Source organism: Hyaloscypha bicolor (genome assembly GCF_002865645.1).
Source record: "Hyaloscypha bicolor E unplaced genomic scaffold K444scaffold_47, whole genome shotgun sequence".
Lineage (NCBI taxonomy): Eukaryota > Fungi > Ascomycota > Leotiomycetes > Helotiales > Hyaloscyphaceae > Hyaloscypha > Hyaloscypha bicolor.
Genome location: NW_020194549.1, coordinates 223975 through 247611, shown reverse-complemented (window position 1 = coordinate 247611; position 23637 = coordinate 223975). Strand labels below are relative to the sequence as shown.

At 43.4% G+C, this 23637-nt stretch overlaps 6 protein-coding genes across 6 annotated transcripts; 2 read left to right on the top strand and 4 right to left on the bottom strand.

The window, feature by feature from the left end:
- Positions 1–1348: 1348 nt before the first annotated feature.
- K444DRAFT_316112 (uncharacterized protein) lies at positions 1349–2893 on the bottom strand. The gene has a single exon (XM_024871847.1). The coding sequence runs from the start codon at positions 2455–2457 to the stop codon at positions 1402–1404; it is 1056 nt and encodes a 351-aa protein (XP_024740817.1). The 5' UTR covers positions 2458–2893; the 3' UTR covers positions 1349–1401.
- Positions 2894–3328: 435 nt separating this feature from the next.
- K444DRAFT_521945 (t-SNARE) lies at positions 3329–4467 on the bottom strand (the record flags this gene model as incomplete). Its single annotated transcript, XM_024874165.1, has 3 exons — positions 3329–3810; positions 3857–4392; positions 4445–4467. 3 exons carry the CDS (start codon positions 4465–4467, stop codon positions 3329–3331), a joined length of 1041 nt encoding a protein of 346 aa, XP_024740816.1.
- Positions 4468–4703: 236 nt separating this feature from the next.
- K444DRAFT_609496 (EF-hand protein) lies at positions 4704–5963 on the top strand. The gene is made up of 7 exons (XM_024879588.1): positions 4704–4849; positions 4964–5020; positions 5111–5126; positions 5292–5417; positions 5467–5537; positions 5587–5728; positions 5781–5963. Exons 1-7 carry the CDS (start codon positions 4847–4849, stop codon positions 5813–5815), a joined length of 450 nt encoding a protein of 149 aa, XP_024740815.1. The 5' UTR covers positions 4704–4846; the 3' UTR covers positions 5816–5963.
- A 346-nt stretch (positions 5964–6309) lies between these two features.
- K444DRAFT_555858 (glycoside hydrolase family 47 protein) lies at positions 6310–8569 on the top strand. The gene is made up of 2 exons (XM_024876721.1): positions 6310–7191; positions 7249–8569. The coding sequence occupies exons 1-2, from the start codon at positions 6500–6502 to the stop codon at positions 8408–8410; spliced, it is 1854 nt and encodes a 617-aa protein (XP_024740814.1). The 5' UTR covers positions 6310–6499; the 3' UTR covers positions 8411–8569.
- A 1242-nt stretch (positions 8570–9811) lies between these two features.
- Positions 9812–11140, bottom strand: K444DRAFT_609494 (uncharacterized protein). The gene has a single exon (XM_024879587.1). It carries the CDS (start codon positions 10900–10902, stop codon positions 10030–10032), a length of 873 nt encoding a protein of 290 aa, XP_024740813.1. The 5' UTR covers positions 10903–11140; the 3' UTR covers positions 9812–10029.
- Positions 11141–18597: 7457 nt separating this feature from the next.
- K444DRAFT_316078 (uncharacterized protein) lies at positions 18598–19729 on the bottom strand. Its single transcript, XM_024871846.1, has 2 exons — positions 18991–19729; positions 18598–18935 (listed from the first exon to the last, which is right to left on the bottom strand). The coding sequence occupies exons 1-2, from the start codon at positions 19600–19602 to the stop codon at positions 18876–18878; spliced, it is 672 nt and encodes a 223-aa protein (XP_024740812.1). The 5' UTR covers positions 19603–19729; the 3' UTR covers positions 18598–18875.
- Between the last annotated feature and the right edge of the window lie 3908 nt (positions 19730–23637).

Genomic DNA, 23637 nt, shown 5'->3' with positions numbered 1-23637 from the left:
AAGCTCTAAATATATCCCATATCAACGAAATGCGGGACCAAATGGCCTTTTACTACTATGATTTGCTTTCTCGAATATTTTGTGCCGAAGGTTAAGGCTCTAATAAGAGCAAGCAAGAAGGCAGTAAGGCTAACAAGTAAGGGAAAGGAGAAGGAGAAGGAAGGCAATAAAAGAGAATGACGAAGAGAATAATGACGTCTCTTCTAACTTGGGTAATGGTAGGAATAGTATGGAATAAAGGCATATTTCAGAACTATGATTTTTTGGGCTTATCTTGAGACTACAGGGTTAATTATACTAATTATAATAGGCCCCTGTGGAGCGGCATAATTGATTTCGCTAACAATATTACGGGTCAGGCAGCCTGTCGTGTCTGCCCCGAAAGTGTTGGACCCATCAATGCGGAATTCATCTTCTGAGTGTTTCTGTTTGTAATCACACAATGACTTGAAGCTGCATGGTTTGACGACTTCATTCTCGTTATTGAGCATCCGCTCCCACGATGTGCAGAAACTTTTGAGGCCATTTCCCCTCGGTGAGGCTTCACTGTAGCTTTAGTTTCTAACGTGATTGCGGCCAAGATGGCTCCTACGTGCCCATCATCCGTCAAATCAGTGCAGTCACGCCTAGTTTCCCTCTTGCAAAGATGCTAATGTGTTTGCAGAACCGTGTATCCGCAGTATATCATGCGATTGTAAAGAAGAAGGTTCAAGCCAAGGTGATCGTCAGCCGCACTGAAACAGCACCAGCAAGCTCTTTCAAGTCTTGGCAAATGGTTTGACAGTGTGGCTCTCGGAGTTATGTCTTCGCCACTCATTTCGAATATATTTTGCGGGCTAGCATCAAGCCTTCCTTGGGCTTCTTTTAGGGTTTCTTCGGTCCTTCGCCTCAATCCTTCCTCCCCTCAGCCATAAAGTATTGCAATTTGCTTTCCCATCCCTAGCATCCAGGAAATATCAATCCTTTCGACTTGGGTCCCTCCTACACCATAAATAATGAGGAGAATCCACATTACGCGCTCATTTATTAATCACCTTATGCATGCATGCTGCAGTTTGAAGCATAGCTGAAATGTTTCATGTGACTCAATATGGATTTTACACTCTGAGAAAGTCACGATTCGTACCTCCTGTGCCGTGCTAGGTGTTCGGCAGCTACAACCTCTCTTTGTCAGAGGGACCGCAATATTTGAAACTAGGGGAGGGAGAAACGTGAAGAAAGAAAGCTTGCATTTCATCTACTGTTTCCAAATGAACGCTTAATATTCGCTATACATACATATATGAACTTGTGAGGATCAAGTGTGTAGTGTTGACCCATCACTTTTGGGCAGAACATTAGTTCAGATCTACGGTCTCGCAAGAACCTCCTAGCCAACCACAGTACATCCCCATGACCCTCTTATCCTTCCTGCTCCGCAATTGTCAGAACCGGAGACTTTCCACCAAAATTGTCCTTGTGTACCACCAGAAACTCCTTGACGCCCTGCAAATACCGCTTCTCCGATTGCCCATTCAGAATGTGTGTGAACGCATAACTGAAGGCGCTTCCGTTATTGCGATATGGGATCAATTTCAATTCCTCCGAGCCCCGAAACTGCAGAAGGGGTTCCAATTGTGGACTTAGATACTGGTGAAGTGGCTTTGCTAAGTGGTCAACTGGGACAGTGCAATGGATCTCGCCAATAAAAGCAGCATAAAACAGAGGCGCCCGTCCTAGTTGAACTACTGAGGGCCACATCTTGTACCAACCCCGAATATCGAGTATTCGTGTGTTAGGGAAGACTGAAGGTGCTGCGGAAGCAAGGTAAGGCAACCAAGGGTCAGGCACAAAGGCGGCTCCGTCCCAGCAGATCAGTTGTAGTGCAAGGGGGTTGATCCAAGCAGTGTCAAGTTTCGGATTGTAGCAGAACGGTCTCTGGACTGGCTTTGTTTGTCCTGCAGCAATCTGACTATCACCTCGAAACAGGATGGTGTAATGCTTCAGCGTCTCTTGGCGGGACTCTCTGTTGACTCGGAGTGCAATAGAAAGTGGAGATGGCTCTTCGAATTGGAAGATGCAGCTCATGACGGCGGTCCAATTAGCATTAAACGTGAGCTCGTTGCCAAAATTGACCTCGCGTCCTCGCGGAAAGTTATAGGGCCAGATCATGAGTCGGATCTCGATAGGTAACTTCGGGAAGAAGGTGAAAGTGCCGAGAGCCGCGGTAAGCTGGGTCGTCTCTTGTGATTGTTCGACGCGACTTGGAGAGGACGCAACGGACATGGTTCCCTGTTCTTGCATGGTGTCTGGGCGGGGGGAGGGGAGGGTTTCGAGATCTCGCGGAAGCTCGTTAGACTCCTGTCGGGTGGCTGAGTTCGGAGAGGTTATATCCGGAATTGAGTCTTGCTCGCTGGCGAAACTCGAGGTCGAGGAAGAGGTGGACAAGTGGTCATGTGCTTGAGGGATATTGCTCATCTCTCAAGCTATGGCAATATTCTATTTCCATAATCCGTGGGCGGAGAGCTTACTTCCAGATGTTCAGCCTAAGTGGAAACAGCATGAACTCTGAAAGCGAGGTAGTATCGACCGAGGTATCTTCCATTGACCCGGTGCCAGAAGGAATAATCGGCTCGATAGTGTTGGCTTCGGGTGGAGGTGGTGAAGACAAAGGTGCCTCCTTGACATTGAGGGAGTCATTCGGTTCGATGGTCAAGGCAACCGGGACAGCAGCGCCAGATTGGACATGCATTGTTCCACCGGCTTGTGGCACATCGAGCTTGACATCGTTCGAAATTGACGACGGCAATGGCTTAACTTGCATGGGAATTTTGGTGTCAGGACTAGTAAGGTGGTTTTGCTTGGAATAGAATTGTGATGAAAGTGACTCAGGGTTGTCTGGCATCGTGGCTGTTGAAGACGGAGGCGACGTTGAGGAGGGGGTCTTATTGTTGGGCATGGTGTGATAGAAAGATTGAGATGCGATTGAGGAGGTGTGTGGAGGTGGATGGTTGGGGTTGGTGACTCCAGAGTCTTGGTAGCTCGTTCGAATTCGCTTTTGCGTCGAGGATGTGTTGACTGCCTGGTGCAGCTGGAGAGAAGCGCTTGATTGTCCTTGGGGAAGGAGTACAATGAAGGACGAGGTAGGCGGTTGACGACAAAGACGCTGGGAGGTGGTGTTGACAACCTCGTCGCTGGAGTTGGCGAGGTCAGGAAATTGGGAAGGTTGCGAAGTTGATTTAAGGAGAGGAAGTCACGAGTCGCTTAACTCCTCCTTTTCTCAACCCAATCCTCGACCGAATGGAAGTCTAATGCAGCGCAGAAATGAGGACTTATCAAACAGAAAAGTTCAAGGTGGTATTACATTCTCATCCGCCCCTCTATGCCGTTTCGGCTTGACAATCAACAAAATTACCATCCCCACCACGAGCAGTATCAGCAAGAAGATGATCCTTCTCTTGGTCCCCTTCTTCTGATACCCACTCGCAACCTTCAGCTCTTTATCTGCAGCCTTGACATCGACTGCCATCCTCTCAACATTATAATCGATTCTATCTAGCATCGTCCCTTGGTCGATAATCATAGTCTGCAGCTCTTTGAAGATATCAGCCAGCTCGATGATGCCTTGTGCTATATCTGTAATTTCCCGTTCGCGTTGCATTATGGCGGCATCGTTGGAGGTGAGTTGTTTTTGGGAGGTTTGTTGGAGCGTCGATTGCGAATAGGATTTGTCGGCGTCTGACTCCATTAGGGAGGGGTCGGTGTAATTGCTGTATAGAGGGGTGGACGCCCGATCGATTGGGACAGCCATCCCACTGAGACCTCGTAATTCTGCACTCGTTAGCTAGAGAATTCCAGAATCCTCATAAAAACATACTTTTCAAATATGCACTCTGCTTTTTCCTGAATCCTGCGCTGGCCTCTTGTACTCTCCCAGCCAAGGAGATCTGGATATTCCTCGCCATCGTCTCCTCCCCTTTACTTATCCCACCCTGCTGCTTGCTCTCCCGGACCATCTGCTCCACTTTCTGAATCGCTTTCTGACATTCGTGGAATCCCCGTGTGATATCTTGCGTCAACTTCTCGATTTCCCCTTCCTCAGTCTTCTTGACTTCCTCGTCATCGAATCCTGGCAGAACATGCTTCTGATGTAACTTCTCCAGCTTCACACTTTTCCCCGAAATATCCGTCAACAGCTCCGTGACTTCGTCTGATACGTCTGCCCATCGAGGGGGTAGAAGATCCATTTCTATTACTGCATCGCCGTCGTCCTCGAATGCGCCTGCGGACATAAGCCCCTGCCGCTCAGACGAGCCTGAGGCGAAAGAGTCTGAGTAGCCATTGCCGGTTGATGAAGAGTATTTCGGCTTTTTCGCTGGGTGATGTGCGTAGGATTGCCGGTAGGAAATGTAGCTACAATTGCTATCAGTGCCTGGAGTGGTGTACGTGGAAGCAGGGGAAATACAGATTCGTTCTATCGCGCCACATCGCGGCGATGAGAGAGCATAAGCTCTATTGAAGCTTCGCACAGCTGCTATGATGCTCGCGACTTCCTCCCTATCAAGCAAGATCCTCGTGGTGTTGTGAATGGCGATCGCATGTTGTCTGCTTGCGAATGTGAGCTCCAGCCTCACTCGCCAGGCATGTGGCTAATTAGGACTCTGCACAGAATCACTTCTCGGCCGCCGTACTCCTGTCCAACATCGAGTACAGCGCAATTCAATCAACAACCACAGCCGCAAGACAATCTGCCCACAACAAAAGCTTCATTCGCTCCCGACGCCTCGAACCACCTTCACGCCTGACGACGACATCTTGACTATACAACCACCACAAACCCCCGGCCCGCCCTCACACATCTTCCAAGATGGTACGCAAGCCTAGACCCTGAATCCAAAGCTCATCCAACCCCGCGATCTGTGTCGTCAGCCGCGCGAGGTTGATGGGTTTACTTTTGTATAGAGGCTAATGGAGTTGATGGCAGGCTGATTCTCTTACTGAAGAGCAAGTCTCCGAGTTCAAGGAAGCTTTCTCTCTCTTCGTAAGTACCTCCTTCCCCTGAGCTTTAGCCGCATAAAGGTGGGAAGGCTCCCGGCAAAAACTTGGCGCTGATTCGATATTGGCACAATAGGACAAGGACGGCGACGGTTAGTACTCGAATACCCTTTATAAATCTTATATATGGTGCTGGACACTTGACCTCCTCGATTTCGACCCTGCCTCGAGCGGCTGCCTATCTTCGAGAACAGGGAGTCACGAATTACAAAAGGAGCATACATGCACAGAATAGCTGCTGATGGGAGCTTTAACAGGACAAATTACTACCAAAGAGCTGGGCACTGTTATGCGATCTCTCGGCCAAAACCCTTCCGAGTCTGAACTGCAAGACATGATCAACGAGGTTGATGCTGATAATAATGGCACGATCGACTTCCCAGGTGCGGCCCAGCAATTAAAAAGGCATGCGACCATACTAATACGCTGCAGAGTTCCTCACAATGATGGCAAGAAAGATGAAGGACACCGATTCTGAGGAGGAGATCCGAGAGGCATTCAAGGTGAGCGTGGTCTGCAAACCTTCGGAACGATGAAAAGCTGATTAGATAGGTCTTTGATCGTGATAACAACGGCTTCATCTCGGCTGCTGAGCTCCGTCATGTCATGACATCCATTGGTGAGAAGTTGACAGATGATGAGGTTGATGAGATGATCAGAGAGGCCGATCAAGATGGTGATGGCCGAATTGACTGTATATTCCCAGCCTCACTGTACCTGCCCACCACTAACATTTAACTCCCCAGATAACGAGTTCGTCCAACTCATGATGCAGAAGTAGAAAAGTTGCTTTCTTGGGTGCGGTGCGTGTTCCAGGCGAGCGGGTAGACCTTAGTACTTCGATGGTTGGGCTTGGAATGGAATGGAATGGGGGATTGAACCAGGCAGCTGGACTGGAGTGAAATGCTAGATTTGGGGGATTGGCCCAGATAACGTTGTGATGATTACCCTTCAGAAATACAATTCAGTTTTAGTGGTCGGAGATTTCTTGGTCGTTGCTCTTGGTCCTTTGTATCTTACGTTTTCAAAAAAGAGTTGATTCTAACCTTACCTACTCAGCCCTACTGATATTGACTCAGAAAATTCGTGAAAACCTCGGTAGCTAAGAAGTCATGTACAATAGACAGCTGCAATACGGATATACGGATACGATCGTATGTGCTGTACGGGATGAACTCGCAGAGCGGAGACCCCTGAATTTAGCCCGCCTTCAGCCCTGTGGTGATCCCTGCCAAAAGCGCAGCCTTCCGAGACAGCATCATCGAAGAAATCCCCCAAAAACCCACGTTTCCAAACATTCCTACTATTCTTCACAGTCCTTTACGGTGATATTCTGGCTACGCGTCTGGAATTCGATATCTACGGCTTCGATCTTGATTAGCTCTGCTGCTGCGTTCCAAATCCATGCCAGCACACGACATGTGGACCTAGCTGTCAACACCTCGAACCTCCCGACTCTAGCACCATGCCTGCTGTTCGAAGGGTTCGCATATTAGCTCTGACAATCGCCTTCGCCTTCGTAACTCTCTACTACCTGAGTCAACGAGGCAATGTCTGGAACTACGGCTACACACCCTACCTCCCGAAAACCATCTTCACCGATGGCAAAACACACTGGTCGAAGCTCCCCGATCGCTATCCCGTAACATCCTTTATTCCCCTTCCAACAGGGACACCTCACAAGATACCTACCGTGCAAGCTCTCGCACCAGAAGAGAAGCCTAAAGTCAGATACCAGAGGCTACGCAGACGGGATGCAGTGAAAGAGAGTTTTAAGCACAGTTGGGAAGGATATAAAAAGAATGCCTGGCTGCGAGACGAAGTTACACCCTTGACAGGACAATATAAAGACACATTTGGCGGCTGGGCCGCCACGCTTGTGGATTCGCTGGACACGTTATGGATTATGGGTATGAAGGAAGACTTCGCACTTGCTGTGAAGGCTATCGAGGAAATTGATTTCACTACCACGGAGACGAAGGATATTAATGTTTTTGAGACGACGATTAGGTATATGGGTGGCTTTTTGGCGGCGTATGATATTAGTGGGGGGAGGTTTCCTGTGTTATTGACGAAGGCCGTGGAGGTTGGGGAGTTGTTGATGAGCTGTTTTGATACGCCGAATCGAATGCCGATTTCGAGATGGGATTGGAAGAAGTGTGTAGATCTCATTCACTTCCCCATATCGAGAAAGTGAAGTTAATGTGGGAATAGATATACCGAAGGCTACGCCCAAACCGCCCCTGCGCGAATGCTAGTCTCGGAACTCGGCTCGTTCTCCCTAGAATTCACCCATCTCTCCCAGGTAACCGGCGATCCAAAATACTACGACGCCATTGCCCGAATCGCAAACGTCCTCAATGACGCCCAAAACTCCACAAAACTCCCCGGGATGTGGCCCGTCAGCATCGATGCTGCAACCCCTAGTTTTGCGGAAGATAACTTCTTTACTCTAGGCGGCATGTCAGACTCGCTATATGAGTACTTTCCCAAACACTACCTTCTGCTCGGCGGGCTGCTCTCCCAGCCAAAGCAACTTTACGAATCCTTTATCGAAGTAGCCAAAGAGTTCCTCTTCTTCCGATTCTACAACCCTGGCAACCTCCCAGTCCAAGCATCAGGGGACATCAGAGTAACAGACGACGGCGAAAACCACCTAATTCCAAGAGGTCAGCACTTGACATGCTTCATAGGCGGCATGGTCGGTCTCGCCTCCCGCATCTTCGGCCGCCCCCAAGACCTGCAGACAGCAGAAGAGCTAACCCAAGGCTGCATCTGGGCCTACGACGCCGCTCCAAACCAGATCGCACCAGAGCTGTACACCGTGATCCCGTGCCCCAAGAACTCTGCTTGTGGCTGGGAGGACTCAGTCTGGCACGACGTTATCAAAACTAATTACGGCAGCGGTGGGCGAACAGGTGAAAGTGTGGAGAAGATTATACAGGAGAGGAAGCTTTGGAAGGGTATTGTAGGTGCGGATGATAGGCGGTATATTCTCAGGCCTGAGACGATCGAGAGTGTGTTTATAATGTGGAGGATTACGGGGAAGCAGATCTACCAGGATGCTGCGTGGAGGATGTTCCAGGCTATTGACAAAGTCTCGAGGACAGAAGTCGCTGCTGCTGCGATCGCTGATATAACCGTAACGGGTGATGAGAAAGAGGATAATGAACAGCCGGGGACGGAACCTAGGAAGAGGAATGATGACAATACAGACAGAACAGGAGTTAGAGCCCAACAGATTGATAGCATGGAGAGCTTTTGGTTGGCCGAGACGCTGAAGTACTTTTATCTTTGCTTTGAGGACTTCGATGTGGTGAACTTGGATGAGTGGGTTTTGAATACGGAGGCGCATCCTTTGAGAAGGCCACGGTAAAAGGCAGGAGGAATGAAGATACCCGCCGACGGCGTACGATAATTGGAACGCATTTCTTTTGAAATTTCATATTGGAAAACTTGGAGGGAGTGAACTGAATGCGAAGTGCTTAGTGTTTTGCAGCCTGGGACCCCAAATGGAATGCACTCATCTCCATCCCTCTGCAGATCTTATCCGTATATATACACCCCACAGCCTACCCCTCACCCCCCCACCATTCTTCTTCTGCATAATCTACGGTGCATCTGCAGTTCATGTCTCCATTTAGAGGATTCAGCCTTTCCTCTGCTCTCTTGTCAGCTTCGGATTTACTATTGTAGCTTAGAGAACAAAAAGCTGTGCTTTGTACTCTCTCTACTGGATCAACCGAGGGTCGTCTGTTGTAAACTCATCGCTGTTGTCAATATTAATAGACGAACCAGACTATTTTGTGTCTGATTTCTGAAAGGAGCTCTTTAGGAGATTTTCTCTTGATTATAATTACTTCCTTTTAGTTTTGGAGGCGGAGAGTGAACAGGATATAGAGACTCGATACAGAATTTCAGAGGGCCCAGCCCCGAAATGGCTTCGCTGGCGTCGCCTTCGTGCCAACCACATTTGCATCCGTGATATTCACTATTCTCTCCAGTGTCTGGTCCTGTGAGTGCCACTTAGATATCTCCCGGCAAGCTTGAGTCTTGAGAGTTGGCCGCCATGGTTACCGCGGTCTCTGCCTTTAGAAAGAGGCACACGGCCTGGCTATTGATAACCCGGGATTTGTCGACAAATTACTTTAGGGTTTAATACATGTTTTGCCTTGGTTTGAGCTGTGGGTGTGACTTCACCAGCTGGCGAAGGAGCAGAAGCGAGCAACCCTGGGGCTAAACGAGAAGGAGGTCTTCCTTCCTATTGTCCACTTCAAGGATCTAATAGCATTGTATCAAAATTTTAGGCAAGTCAGGGTCGAAATCCTCAAGTTTTTCTACCAGGACAGGACCCTGTGTCAGTAACACAAATAGGGAACTTGTGATGAATGGAAGCGATGCAAACTTATTTTCTGTTTGTTTCTTTCGTTCACGGTAGAAGGATAGATAAAGGTAGCTAAGTGATACCAAAGAAATTTGTGACAACAGGAGTCGAAACAAAACAGGGAAGTTATCATCCAAAATGTGAGAGTTGCTTCACAATTTGTCTTTTGGCATTTTGGATTGTGATTGCAAGACAAGCCCACCCGCATAGTAAGATCTGTTGATAAAGTCAACTGACTCGTGGGACCTAACCGTAATGGAAGTTATTACTTTTCTTGTGCGAGAAGCGAGTAGATGTTGCCAGTTAGGAAGGGTATGAAGGCATCATCTTCTACTCAGGGACTGCTTATATTAGAGATCGGAGCTCATGGTAGCACGAAAACTGAGTCAACATGAGTCTGAAAGCCTTGCGCAGTATTGGTATTTTATTGCAGAAGTATAATGGCAATCTCCAGAGTCCCATAGCCCGAAACCTTATCATCCTCCGCCGGGTTGAATATTGTATGGTAGCGGCGCGCTTGTAGAATTACGAGGATTTTTTTTCCCTAGTAGGAACCCTCCTTCCTCCCATGACCTCAAAATGACGGCCCTCCTCGACGCATGGCCTCGTATTCAAGAGCTTTCGTGGTCCAATATGCCCCATACATCAATGACGTCGAGGTTTCCTCCCCGCAAAGCCTGCTTGATAGCCAAATCTGCCGATGAAACCTCAGGGAAATGGCTGCGTAGGAATTCCATCCATGCCAGAAATTGCTCTTTTGCACCAACAAAGTTGCTCGTCGAAGGGCGCCCACAGGTCAAATCAGTTAATTTAACAATTCCTTGCGGCTTGTTATTGGGCGGACCAAGAATGTGTAATGCCTGGCTATAGTCATCGCCAACGACTACGCTCAATGTCTCGAGGCTTGAAAATCTTGCCAATAGACTTGCTAGCTTCGCGGCCTTCATTTGGGTGAAAGGTGTGATGATGTATGGTTGTCCGGCCTCGAATTCTCTGCTCCAGAAAGTCTCTCCTTGAACCGCAAGGTGCTTACATCCCTGGAAAACGATGGTGCTAAGTCGATCCATTGAATAGTTGACGTATGGGTGGCTGATATCTGTAGATGCCGCAATGTACAGAGTATCTTGCTCGAAGTTGAAAAAGCAACAAAATGGTAATGCTGGCCGCGCCCCGAGCTGGAAAATGGAAAATGATCTATCTTCAAGGGAGATTGCTGTATATGATCCCAAGAACTCCCCTCTCGCCTCCTTGTTCACACCATGAAGAAGAGTCATGCTTGGCTTGCTCTCGGATGTGAACTGCCACGCGTTGCATTGTCTGGACCACTCAATTTCGATGACTCGAGGTCCTGGTAAAATGTGACCCCAAATCTTGAGCCGAAGTTCAATGGGGAGTGTCGCAAAGAGAGAGAACATCTCAAGAGGTTTGCATCGAGCACGGCTGGGCTCGCTGCGGACTGCTACGTCTGGCGGGCTGTGCGACATCGCGAGAAGCAGATCTTAAGAAGATGTGCCGAAGGACTCTTGGGAAAGACGGTAGCGCTGTTGGTGGCTGGATCTAGTTTGGGTTGGACGCGGTCTGTGGTCAAATTATCCAAGTGTACTTTGAAACTGCTATGTGGAAGTTGTGAGTTGCAGGTGGATAAACTCTCTAATTTATACGCCCTGGAGCCCTAGACTTTCATATTCCCTTATAAATCTTAGAATTCCACAGACTAAACTTTCTTCGGTATCTAGCCACACAACAGACGTAAATTTGCAAATCGCAGTTTTAAATAACCATTGTCAATCTCATTGTCCCGGTCCGAGGGGCCTAAAAGCGGGGTCAAGCGTGGGGAGCCTAAACGAGGTGCAGAGTGACGCGTGTACCCACTTTTTTGATATCCGAAAGAGGAAAGAAATAATTGCCAAGAGACACTGATCGTGTTTTAAGGATTATTTATGAGAGTTGGACTGAGTTGAGCTCAAGTCAACTGAGGTCTACTTAACTCAGCTCAACTATACTAAGATAAATTGAAACGAGACTTGCCCTCCTTTCCCTTATAGTTCCCTCTCTAACAGTATTTAAAAACGTAGATGTATCGAAATATACCCCACTCCAGCAGTAGACTTTAACCCCCATTATGCAACTGCCTCTCCTTTATTCTATTCCCCTTGTGACGGTGGAGCTGGAGCATTGGAACGAGGCACAAAGATCTCTAGGTCCTATCTTTTAGAATCTGAAGCTAAGGAGAAAAGTGAGGTGTGGTGGTGGATAAGTAAGTAAGGCCTAGAACTACTGAAACGCTAAGTGCCTGAACCCTAGCTTGAAACCAGGTCTGTATCAACAATGTGACACCAGCCGGTCACACCCTTACCGAGGTTCGTTTCTTGACTCACATATAGGAGTATATCTTTTAAATTTCTATAATTATATATTATGGTAAGTCTTTTATTAAATAAGACCCTTATAATCAATTAGTCTAATTTGTTAAGTAAGACCTTATATAAAGCTCTTAGAAATTTGCAAGTAACTAGCTCTTATATAAGAGCAATTATAATTTTTAGAAAAAAATCACGAAAAGAAATATTTTTATATGTAATATTATATAATTATATAAGAAATATTAAAATAATAATTTAATACTTTAATTATAATTTCTTATATTATAATTATAAAATACTTAATTAAGGAATGTATTAGTTAATAATATAATTTTAAGACAGTTAAAGAAAAAGTTATAGGTTATTTATTAAATTTAATATTTTTTATAATTGTATTAATCCAGAATTAGCACCCTCGTGTCTCCCTTAAACAAGAGGAGATTACACCCAGATTCCCCAGATTCATTGTAGATCATCACTGTCGAATGCAACCAGCTTCCCATCTCTGAATGCTTGTTTGACGCACATGAGCGGCAGTGGCTCTGAAGGACAAGCATTGAACTTTGCAAGGGCCTCAGCCCAAGCCTGCAACTTTTCCTTTATTCGGGACGATATGGGATTGCCGCGTCCTGGGCCACGAATGTGTCGCAAAGAGACCTCTTGTCGGACTCCCCATCTATAAAGTAGAGTGTCTCGAGAGTTGGTGTTCTACTAAGGAGAGAATGGAAGCGCCCCCGCATTCGCTGTCGCGCTCTATATCATCGTTGTCCCAGCGGGTGGTATAAATGAATTCTTCAGCTTGCACTGCCACGAACCGTATGTTGTTCAAGAGGTCATGATTGAATCCCGTGATGCTAAACTCTGCACGGTCAGTCCGCTGCCCATCTGTTGACCTGCAACCAAGTACAAGATATCGACTTTCAGGTTGAGAAGTAGTCAGGGAAGAATTGTTGAAATTGGTACGCTACCATAGCTAGCTTACCAGTCCTTCCAGCACCAGGTTCAACCACTAATTTAGGGTTCTCCACTCTCATTTGTCATGCGTCACTCGCCGAGCTTACCAAGCTTACTAGTATATCGTCATTTTGATTACCTTTGGTTTATCAGCTGATTGATAATGTATCGGAGAAAGCGGGTTCGGTATCACCGGTATCGCCGAAGGGTAATGGGAATAAATCCCTTACTTTGGACATTTTTCCTCTGTTTCTAGAACTCACTCTTCTGTATCTAGTCATTCTGCAGTCTGTCAACCTTCAATAAATCGATTTTCCATCAATAAATCGATTACTTTCCAATAAGAATGTTTCACCCTCTAGCTTAGACTTCTCTTCGCCTTGAGGATAAATGATACGGTACTGAAGCATGCACTACCGACAGGTGTCTTTGTTGACTCGATAAATCAAAGGTGATCACTGTTCGTTCTCCCTCGAGGCAATCCATATCTTGTAAGGGTCGTACCACTCCGATTCCGCGTCACGACTGACTATGCCGTGCTGGCGGCTGGACCAGGTCTTGACTCGGAGTTTGATGGGCAGTTCGGGAAGGGAGTGAAGGTATCTAAAGCATCACAAGCTACTGGTTGGTGTCATGGATTTGTCCGGTGTTGAATCGAATGCTACCTGCTCCGTGTTTGCGGCCTTGCAGGAACCGAAGACGCTGGACTTGGCTTGTAAAGTGTTCATCTAGTTGTCTAGAATGTTTGTGAGTTTCGGAGAACGCATGAATCGTAGGAGAAGTTGTGGGTGTGATTCTAGATCTTTTAAATGCCCACTGCGGAAGAGAAGCTAATAAGGTGTGTTGTGCAGTACGTTTGCGAGATCGTTTTCTTTATTTTGTCGAACGAAGTTGACCCTGAGTGCATATCCGTATTCAGGTTCTAATATACTTCCACGATCAAGGACATTTCAAACCGAGTAAAGGTGACTTGAATATAAAGCTTTAGTCCTCGCAAAATAATTCACACAATTTCAAGTCCATGCATTGATATTTGCAAGCCATGAAAGAGCCTTATCCATTTCCATTCAAGTCATGTCTCTTGAAATTCTGCAGAACAGGTGGAAATTCCTCGTTGATGGCACTTTATTATGAAATATATAATTATGTATTAGTATCTCCCGTTGAGATACGAAGTCGTTAAGGAACGTCTCCCTAAAGGTTATTTCCCTATATAAGCGTTCCTAGATCTAACTGTGCTCTTCCCAAATGACCAAATATGGCTCCAAACTCCAAAATAAAATCGCAGTCGTCTAGACTAGTCACCAAAGTGTCTTTAGGGTAGAGGCTCCACCTTGAAACCACCGTGGTATATTGCCTTGCGCTCTACGATCATCTTGCAGTCAGTGATCTTGGAGTGTCTCAAGAAGGGCTTGAAGTTATTCAAGAAATCCAACGTCTTAGCCACATTCTAATTGACGTATCTATCATCGTCGTGATCATCATCGTTGAATGTAATCGCACCCTTCCAGCCGTGCTTTCCGATGGCTTGAGAGAACGGGGTTCCACCATCAATAATGGTGAGCTTCTCAAGGTAGTTCATAATTTCTACGAGAAGCTGGAAGAGTGGGAAGCATTTCTTAATAGCCAAATACCGGCAAAAGAAATGGTCGAGAGCAAGGAGTCGAAGCTGCTAGATGCAGGCGTGGCTTAAGAGGGATCTCATGTTTTCTCCTCCAAGCCACTGGAAATGTCGTGGCTGTTCGAAATGTACAGCCTATTGATCTTACAGTTGAAGACCTCATTTGGTGCTTTGCCTGAGATGAATTCCTGACTTCGCTCATGTCGTCGCAGAGGGTTATCAAAAACAGGCATTCTTACTGCGGGCTAAAGGAAAATACGTCTTCAGAAAATATTTTCGCGATTCTTTATTGATTGAACTAGACAGAGCGCTAGTTCTGGGAGTTCTAAAGCTTATTTCTCTACTAATATTAGGACCTTAATAGGCTAGGGGCACCCCGTTCGGCGCCTCACAGGAGCGTATACACACGTATACCTTAAATGTATTGAATTGAAGCTTGATTGTGGTATTTTTCTATGGAAGCTCAGTTTCCTTAAAACTCTGGAAATTACGACTCCACTTAAAAGTGGGCCGGGCCATATGGTATACAGCCCCTGATTTTCAATAAAGTGCAGGAAGCGCACGTGTATCCTTGAGGATATACTTCCTAAGCGATTACAAGTAAGGGACAGAGGGACGTACGTCTTGCCCACCTTTTGTACGCGTGCCGGGGGCTAAAGAATAGCCGAAAAAGAAAGCCTTATTTTATGATAAAATTATAAAAATTAGCTTGCGAAGTGTGGGGAAAGGGGTCTAGAAGGGAATTCAATTCTCAATTGCATAAGCACCCGTTCTAGGGTTTACCCAGAGAGGGTGCTTATGCATTCGAATTCGACAATTCGAGGGCCGGGGGATAACAAGGACCAGACTGTGAAGCAAATCTCGGTGGGGAGCTTCCTCTTGAATGATGGACACTTTTGAGGCACCATTACGTCACGACCGAGTTCCCTCATGATGAAGTCTCTGTTATTAGGGGTGTCGATGCTCCGGATTTGGATGGTTGCTGCGGAATGATGAATCGTGATATCCGAGTTGGAAGAGGTAATTGTTAAGGAACATCTGAATTGGCAAAAATATGGCTCAGAGAGATACATAGACAGACATCTTCAAGATGTTATACTGTTTTTAAATTCGCTCGGCGGTTTTAGACCGGGTGGTGAATTAAACAGTTGGAAGTGAAGAACAGAGAATCAGAACAATACTATGATTTGTTTTCCGTACCACTCGGGGCCGGTATACAGTAAATATCGGGCACAAAATGCCTTCGTTAACCAAGTTGACGATGGTATGTCGTTGTCATTAAGATATGTGCACAGTACGCTCTTTGCTGCTCTCTCCCTGGGTCCAAATCTGTCTCTACAATTCCGGGAAAATGGCTGCGAGATCCTACTGATAACTTCTATCTTTTTCTCTTACCTGAGACTATGTTAGTCATGGAGCGGAATGTTAGTGGAGATGGAAAGCTCTCTCTTCGTGAATATCTCACGTAGAAAACAGTGGTAGTACAAAAAAACTGACTATTAACCTATTGATCACCTCCTAATCAGTATGGCATGTCGTTTTCGCCACGAATGATATTCTTATACACCCCAGGTAAGTCTCGATCAGTGTACTCTTTGTTCTTCAACAAGTCTATTAAGCTTTCCGCTTCCACTCCAGCTCTCGGAGCATGACACTGCGAGACGGGGTTGTTGCTGCAAGTATTAGTAAAAGCGATAGCTCCAGGTTACAGTTCTTTTGGCGTCTGGTAATAATGGCAAGGATCATCGCAAGCCAAGTAAAGGCCCTCAAGATTTGGCATCGTTTTTCAAGTCATCAGCTTGATTCCTCACGCTTCTCCAAGGAGCAGAAGGCTAAATCCAAAATTAATCCTGAAGCTGCTGACTGCTTGGATGCTAGAGTATTAGTGAGCACTAGAGAGACGAGAGTGTGGTGGTCATCGCTGTAGGCAATGAAAAGGGTGGCTAGCTTAGGATTGAAGAACGTGGTCGATTAATCAGCGGCTCGAAAGGCTAAGTCTCTATGGGGTCCAGACAGGCGAGGTGCAAGTGATAGCCACTTATTCAGAAATGGTTTATGTGACTCTTGGGACACGTTGAGAAATTTGCAAGTACCAACATCACTCACTCTACTTTGGACAAAACCAGTCTCGAAGGTCCTCGGAGTCTCGGACCACTATGATACAGTGTGGGCTCCGATAAGCTCGATAAGCGACGATTAGATAATCGCGCTAATTTTTCGATAATCGATAATCGACCATCGATTACGATAATTATCGAACTAAGGCCTTGGCAATACTACAGGGCCACTACAGGGCCAATGCGCTATATTTATAGGCCTCATACCACCTTTTCTTTACTATAGCAGAATTCCGATTTAGTAAAGGCGGTATAAGGCCTATAAATATAGCGCATTAGCCCTGTAGTAGCCCTGTAGTACTACCAAGGCCCTGGACCCACTATTATTAATAGATTTAGTACTGTAAAGGCGGTCTAAGGCCTGTAAATATAGCGTATTATAGCGTATTGGCCCTGTAGTGGCCCTGTAGTGGCCCTGTAGTATTGCCAAGGCCCTGGGACCCACTATTATCGATGGAATTATCGATGGGCTCGCTCAATGGCTGGCGGGCCCACTTTTATCGATGGAATTATCGATGGGCTCGCTTAATGGCTGGCTGGGCCCACTTTTATCGATGGAATTATCGATAACTGGATTAAATACTAGCTAGTCTACGTTATATAATAGACTATTAAATGGAAAGTTAAAAAGTCTAATAGTATAGTAATAATAGTCTACTTTTATACTAATCTTAATACTAATCGGTTTATAATTGAACTAGAAAGCGAGATGTTCATGTAATGGGGCTCGCTGGCTGGCTGGGCCCACTTTTATCAACGATAATTATCGATATCGATCGTTTATCGATCGCTTAGCCGATAACGATTACTAATCGATAATTTATCGGAGCCCACACTGCTATGATATAAACAGTCAGAGCTTTTAATTAACACAGATCTGTATAACTGGGATGATAGGGAGGAGATAGGTAGAGTTGTAGGTGAGAATGGATAAATGACATTTCCTACGTATCTCGATCTCGACAGTGCGAGGTGGTAGAAAACATTGCGACCAGACCATCAGGAAGAAGCTCAGGAGCGAGCTTAGGGAAATGCACAAATTCACCGAGAGAGTCTAGAACTTTGCGACAGATGAAGTATCGGTTGTCTTAAGACCAGTGGAGTTGGTTGAAGAAGTGAAAATCTCCTGAAGAAACGCCTTCTTTGGTATCGAACTATGAGCCATTTGGCCGTACGGAGATCGCGGCATAAAGTGATGGGAGTATAGGCCTTTCGGCACTTAGCCCACTATAGAGCCCGATTCAGTCGTTGCGCACGCTATAAGGCCCTATATCTCCAGGCTATGTGCCCTAGAAACACGCTGTGAGATGTTTGCAGGGTTATAAAGATCTCAAGGGTATTAGCACTGCTGGTAGAGCTACTATAGCGCTTGGACGTTAAAAATACAACTCTTATAGGGTTAATTAGCGAACAAGCCATTGTAAATACAGGGGATAAGCCCGTGACAGGTGTTGCCCCCTTATTAGAGGCTTATGGCTTGTTTTCAGGGCAGTAGCCTAGAAATACAGTACGAGGGCATTTAACGGCTGAGTTCGATAGAAACAAGTGCTATAGTGGAGTTTTAGTACGAAGGCCCTATAATCCCGTTGCTTCGTGCCGCGATCTCCGTAGGGTTGCAATAAGTTGCGTGGTTAATGAATGGCAATATAGGGGGAAATGTAAAACGATACCCTCCCGGGTATTAATTAGACAAATTAATTGATTTTAGAGTTTTAATAATTCTTAATTAGTTTCTTATACTTAAGTTCTTCTTTCAAATCAGAATTCCTAATATAAATATAAGGAAGTTTATATATAAGAGCTCTAATTTGGGGCATAAAATAGAAAAGGCAATAATTATATACGAGATAAATTAGTTTCTGGCACTTATAATACCTTAGAAATTTCGACTTTCCTTACCTTCGTTAAATTTTTCTTAAATCTACTAATTATTATATATTAAAAACTTTATATTTTATTAGCTTATAATCTGGCTTTCTATAATATAAAAAAATTAAACTTAAAGAAAAACTGGCTTTCTTAGTATTTCTTTCTATTTTAGATTAGTTCGGCCCCCAATTAATACCCCCCGGGGGGTCGTTTTACATTTTCCCTAATACAAGAGGGGGAGTTATTAATGAAAAAGCGGTTGTTTTATTAAGATCAAGAGTGACGAAGATTAATATCCGGATAAAAGAATGCAGTATCCTAAATTTAAAATGGCGCCGCCAGTTAACGGTAAATCCAGTCTTCGTAGTATAGACAATGTGCCCATTCCCCTGACCAGTCACTCTGGGCATCCCATTCCGCATCGTACTCTTCCCTTAAAGTGCGCTTCAATTTCCCCGGAATCTTTACTTCGAATGGTGGGAGCTTCAATCCCGGTTGTTTCTTTTTGGCCTGTTCCTGAGCCTTAGACTCTCTCAATTTAATTTGTTGGATGTAAGGCCAAGCCGCCGTGCCTGCTTGTATTTCTCCCAGTTCTAGAGGATAGTTAGTTTCCTCATCTCCATCGCAAACGCCAGGCTCTCCAAATACAAAAGTGAACTTCTCCAAATTTGGAAAGTTGGGGAAGAAGTTGATTATGTTCTCGATGTGGTGGAAAAAACACCAGCCACTCCAAGCTCTGTAGTCCATAGCCAGATGTCGGATTGAATTAAGAACCTTCTTGTCGGCTAAGAAAGGGAAGTGGTTTTTATCAGCGTTATAAACAGGAGAACCTTCAACTGCCGAGTTGGTGCACCTTTTGTCATTGGACTTTTTAACAGTCCAGTCGTCAACGGCGGATATGGCAGCCGCAGATAGCCATTTGTTGGAGATAGGGCGATACAAGAAGTGCCAAGTGACTTCAAGATACAGGGTATCTACTTCAGGGTCAAAATAAATGGGATGCTTATGTTCAAATTTCGAGATTTCGCCGAGCGGAACGTAGTGGCGTTTGAAAACTTTACGAGAGTCTCGGCATACGTAGAGGAGCCGCGACAACTCTCGTGTGCTTCTCAATGGTTCGTATAGCTCTGCAAACTTCCCCGGAGGGTTGGTGAGGTGGATGACGGAAGCATCTGGGAGAGACAATTCCCAGATCAAAAGTTGAATTTCGGTTGGAAGATCCGCGAAGTATGAAAACGAGAGATCTTCTTCTTCTGACATGGCTGAAATGTTGAGAATGAGAAGGGAACGGAAGGGAACGGAAATGGAACACAAAGAAAAGAGGAGTCAGAGTCTTCTTACCAATCAGCTTTGCAAGCTAGGGCTATCAAAAAGTTTTCCAACCACGCATAATACGAATTCGGGCCGCTAAACCAATTTCAGGAACAGCGTAACGGGCTTGGATTGTACGCTATTTGTGACGGCAGGAACAAAGCAATGGAACGATGCTCAAAGATCTATGATTCCAATGTCCTACAGAATCTAAAGCTAAGGAGAGAAGGAGTGAGGTGTGGCAGTGGATAAGTACGAAGATTGCGGCATAAAGTGACGGGATTACAGGGCATTTGTATCGCAAGTCCACTTTCAGGCCACTTTCTACTATACTCACCCACTAAAGTCCCCTATATTTCCAGGCTACCCTCCTGTAAGCACGCTATAAACTATAAACAAGGGGTACCACACCTTTAGAAGGTATCCCCTGTACTTACAAGGGCAATGTCGCTAAATAGTCCTAAAATAGCTCTCTCACAGCGCCCGAGCGCTACAGTTGCTCCGCCAGCAACACCATAACCCTTGAAGATCTTCCACCACCTTGGAAATGTCTCACAGCCCTTGTTTTAGGGGTTTAGGCCTAGAGTTACAAGGCTTATAGCGGGCGCAGTACCTTAAGCCACACCCTGGAGTCCGCTAAGACCCCTACGCGAGCGTAAATGCCCTGTAATCCCGTCACTTTATGCCGCAATCTTCGTAGGTATGGCCAAGACCACTGAAACGCCGAGCTTTGGAAGCGAGCTTGGTTTGAACCATAGCTAAAACCAACCCCTTTGGCTGAAACCACGTCCGTATCAACCATGTGACACCAGCCGTCACACTATTCTTAGCTTCCGAATTCAGCAGGTTACCGTCTTTGGGGCCCAGATCTCGCTTCCCTCAGACCACGCTCCTCATAAAAAAGCCAGAGTCTGAACTCCAACGTATAGCCGCATTTCAACCGATACTCACTGTGTATCTATTTATAGCTTATATGTAACAAAAAATAATCATGATTCTTATTCTTGTTCAACATGGCGCCGTATTTGTTACCAAAAGCTTTTGAAGTGTTTCCCTAGCTGATTTGAACTCTAGGCGATTAATCCACCCACCAAAACTGTGACGGCTGGTGTCACATGGTTGGTTTCAGCTAAAGTTCCAAGCTATGGTTCAAACCAAGCTCGCTTCCAAAGCTCGGCGTTTCAGTAGTCTTGGCCATACCTACTTATCCACTGCCACACCTCACTCCTTCTCTCCTTAGCTTTAGATTCTGTAGGATATTGGAATTATAGATCTTTGAGTATCGTTCCATTGCTTGGTTTCTGCCGTTACAAAAACCATGCTGGCCTGAACGCTACTGAGTGTACTCAGTGTATCCAAAAAAAATCAAGGCTAATTAATTATAATTAACTATAGTTAATTATAGTTGATTATGATTTGATTATGATTATAATTAATTATAATTAATTATAATTATTACATAATATTAAGAAAACTTGAATTTCTCAAGTAACTTAAAAGATTATTAAATAACTAACAGCTATATTAATAAGATATAAACAAAACTTATAGAATATATTTAAGAGTATAAAGCTAGTCTAAATCGGATATAAAAAACTGGATATCTTTCTTAGAAACCTCTTCTTTATCTTTTTTATTTCTCCCTATTTTAAGGAATATTAAAATTAATTAAAGATTATTAAGACATTTTCGAATATATCAAGTAAAAGTAAGTAAGTTTATAGTCGAAAGCTTCTTAATTAGAGCTATAATTATTAAGATATTTATATATAAAATAAGGGAAGAAGGAAGTAACCTGAGGAAAATTACTTATTTATATATAAATCCTCTAGAATCTAGAAGATTATTTAATAAGTCTCTAATTAGATATAACCCTCTAATTTTAGAGCGTTTATTTATGAGAGATCCTATTTTTAGCTAATTTATTTATAATAATAAGATTTATAAGGTAGCGAAGAATTACTAGAAAATCGAGAAGGTTTTAGCACCTTGGGCTCGCACCGCTTTGCTTACTAAGCAGTGCGATACCCGATTTAGTAAGGAGCGCCTTAAGCAATACCGGATACGGACTAGCCTAAGCCTTATTTTAGCCTTATCTCGCTTTCGGACCTCCGAGCGCACGTATATACTTACATAACTAAATAATTAACTATAATTAACTATAGTTAATTATAGTTAATTATGATTTAATTAAGTAGATTTTAATATAATTTGATTTAATTCAGAGGCTATAATCAAATCAAACTAAATCATTTAATATACTAAGTATACTGGGCAAAAGGTTCCGAAAATTAATAGTGTGCAAGTCTAGTAATAAGCGCTTCTATTTTAACAAGTTATATACTACAATCTGCTATTATTAGTTATTATTACAAAATAAGGAAATGAGCCAAAAACGGAGAACGCGATATTAAATAACGGGTTTATAGATATATATATAATTATAAGGCCATTAATAGCTGCTATAGTGTCTTACTAAGCCCTATAAGTCCTGTAATTTTCTTTTAATAAAGGTATAAGCCCTTTAAAGGCTTCCAAAAATCTTTTATATTTTAATTAAAAAGTTATATTATCTTATAAGCTTTAATAAAGTATTGGCCTTAATACTTTAGGCAAATTTTTGTATTTGTAATTAATAGCTAAATGAAACAAGTTTTACTAATTTCTTATATTTACTTTATTTACTTTTTTTTTTTAATTTTTTTTTTTAATTAAATAATTACTTTTAATAGTTTATTTAACTTCTCTAATTTATTAAATAGCGAATTAAAACTTTTTCTCTTCTTTACTTTTTTAATTTAAATAATAAATAATAAATAATAAATAATAAATAATAAATAATAAATAATAAATAATAAATAATAAATAATAAATAATAAATAATAAATAATAAATAATAAATAATAAATAATAAATAATAAATAATAAATAATAAATAATAAATAATAAATAATAAATAATAAATAAAGATTATTAATAAAAAAGTCTTTTTATAAAGATATATTTAAAGAATTAATTTATAACTCTTATTATTAATAAGAGATTTATAATCTTTAAAAAAATCAATTTTGATATTATTAAGCTTATATGATTTTATATAAAAAGAAAGTTATAAAGCAAGAACTTATAAGTAATAAAAAGAAGCTAAAATTAAAATATAATTATTATACTTATATATTCTATAGCTATTATATACTTTATATATATATAATATTTTAGGCTATATTAGGCTAAGCTGGCTTATATATTTACTTATTATTTATATGTTTATATATATTTCTTACTTTAAATTAGTATTCTCGAAATAAGAATTATTTTATTTTATTTTTTAAGCTTAGAATTAGGCCTCGTAATAGTAATTAAACCAAAGAAAAGAGGTATATATAAGAAAGAATAAAAGAAGGGCCAAGGGAAGGAAGTAATATATATCTAAACTATATTTGTATTATATATTATATCTAGCTTTAAGTTTAAGCAAATCCTTGTCTGGCTATTTACTACTACTTCTTTATTGCTAAGACATGTCTAGTAGTAGTAAAAGGGCCTTGCTTAGGGCAAAAGGCAATGAATAACTAATAAAATTATAATAAAAGATATACTAGTATAATCTAAGCAAGGCCCCCTTGCTAGCGCTAGACATGTCTTAGCAAACGAAGGGATAATATGAGTCAAGTTTCGAATATATACTTTGTACTAGGTAGCTCATACCCGCTTGGCTCGGATCAATTGCTTTAATTAACAGGAAACCCCCTGAAACTTCTAAGCATTCACATCAAAACTTTATTCATTAATAGACATTCATGACATTTCTCTGGTTCCATTGAGCTCGGCTTGCTGGTGCGACGCTCGTGCACTTATCTGGAACTTCTAACAGTTATTAAACTTTGCACGTCGTTTCGCACCCTTAATCCCAAATATAACGTACTACGTTACCTTAATTGGACCGACTAAGGCGGGCGAACTTGTCAAACCTCTATATAAGAC

Bases quoted from the DNA above. Each gene is read 5' to 3' on its own strand.
- K444DRAFT_555858 (XM_024876721.1), top strand. From the start codon at position 6,500: ATGCCTGCTGTTCGAAGGGTTCGCATATTAGCTCTGACAATCGCCTTC. The intron at 7,192-7,248 runs GTGTGTAGATCT...ATGTGGGAATAG, and splicing joins TCGAGATGGGATTGGAAGAA to ATATACCGAAGGCTACGCCC.
- K444DRAFT_609494 (XM_024879587.1), bottom strand. From the start codon at position 10,902: ATGTCGCACAGCCCGCCAGACGTAGCAGTCCGCAGCGAGCCCAGCCGT.
- K444DRAFT_316112 (XM_024871847.1), bottom strand. From the start codon at position 2,457: ATGAGCAATATCCCTCAAGCACATGACCACTTGTCCACCTCTTCCTCG.
- K444DRAFT_316078 (XM_024871846.1), bottom strand. From the start codon at position 19,602: ATGTCAGAAGAAGAAGATCTCTCGTTTTCATACTTCGCGGATCTTCCA. The intron at 18,936-18,990 runs GTATTTGGAGAG...ACTATCCTCTAG, and splicing joins ATTTGGAGAAGTTCACTTTT to AACTGGGAGAAATACAAGCA.
- K444DRAFT_609496 (XM_024879588.1), top strand. The intron at 5,538-5,586 runs GTGAGCGTGGTC...CTGATTAGATAG, and splicing joins AGATCCGAGAGGCATTCAAG to GTCTTTGATCGTGATAACAA. The intron at 5,729-5,780 runs GTATATTCCCAG...TTAACTCCCCAG, and splicing joins TGGTGATGGCCGAATTGACT to ATAACGAGTTCGTCCAACTC.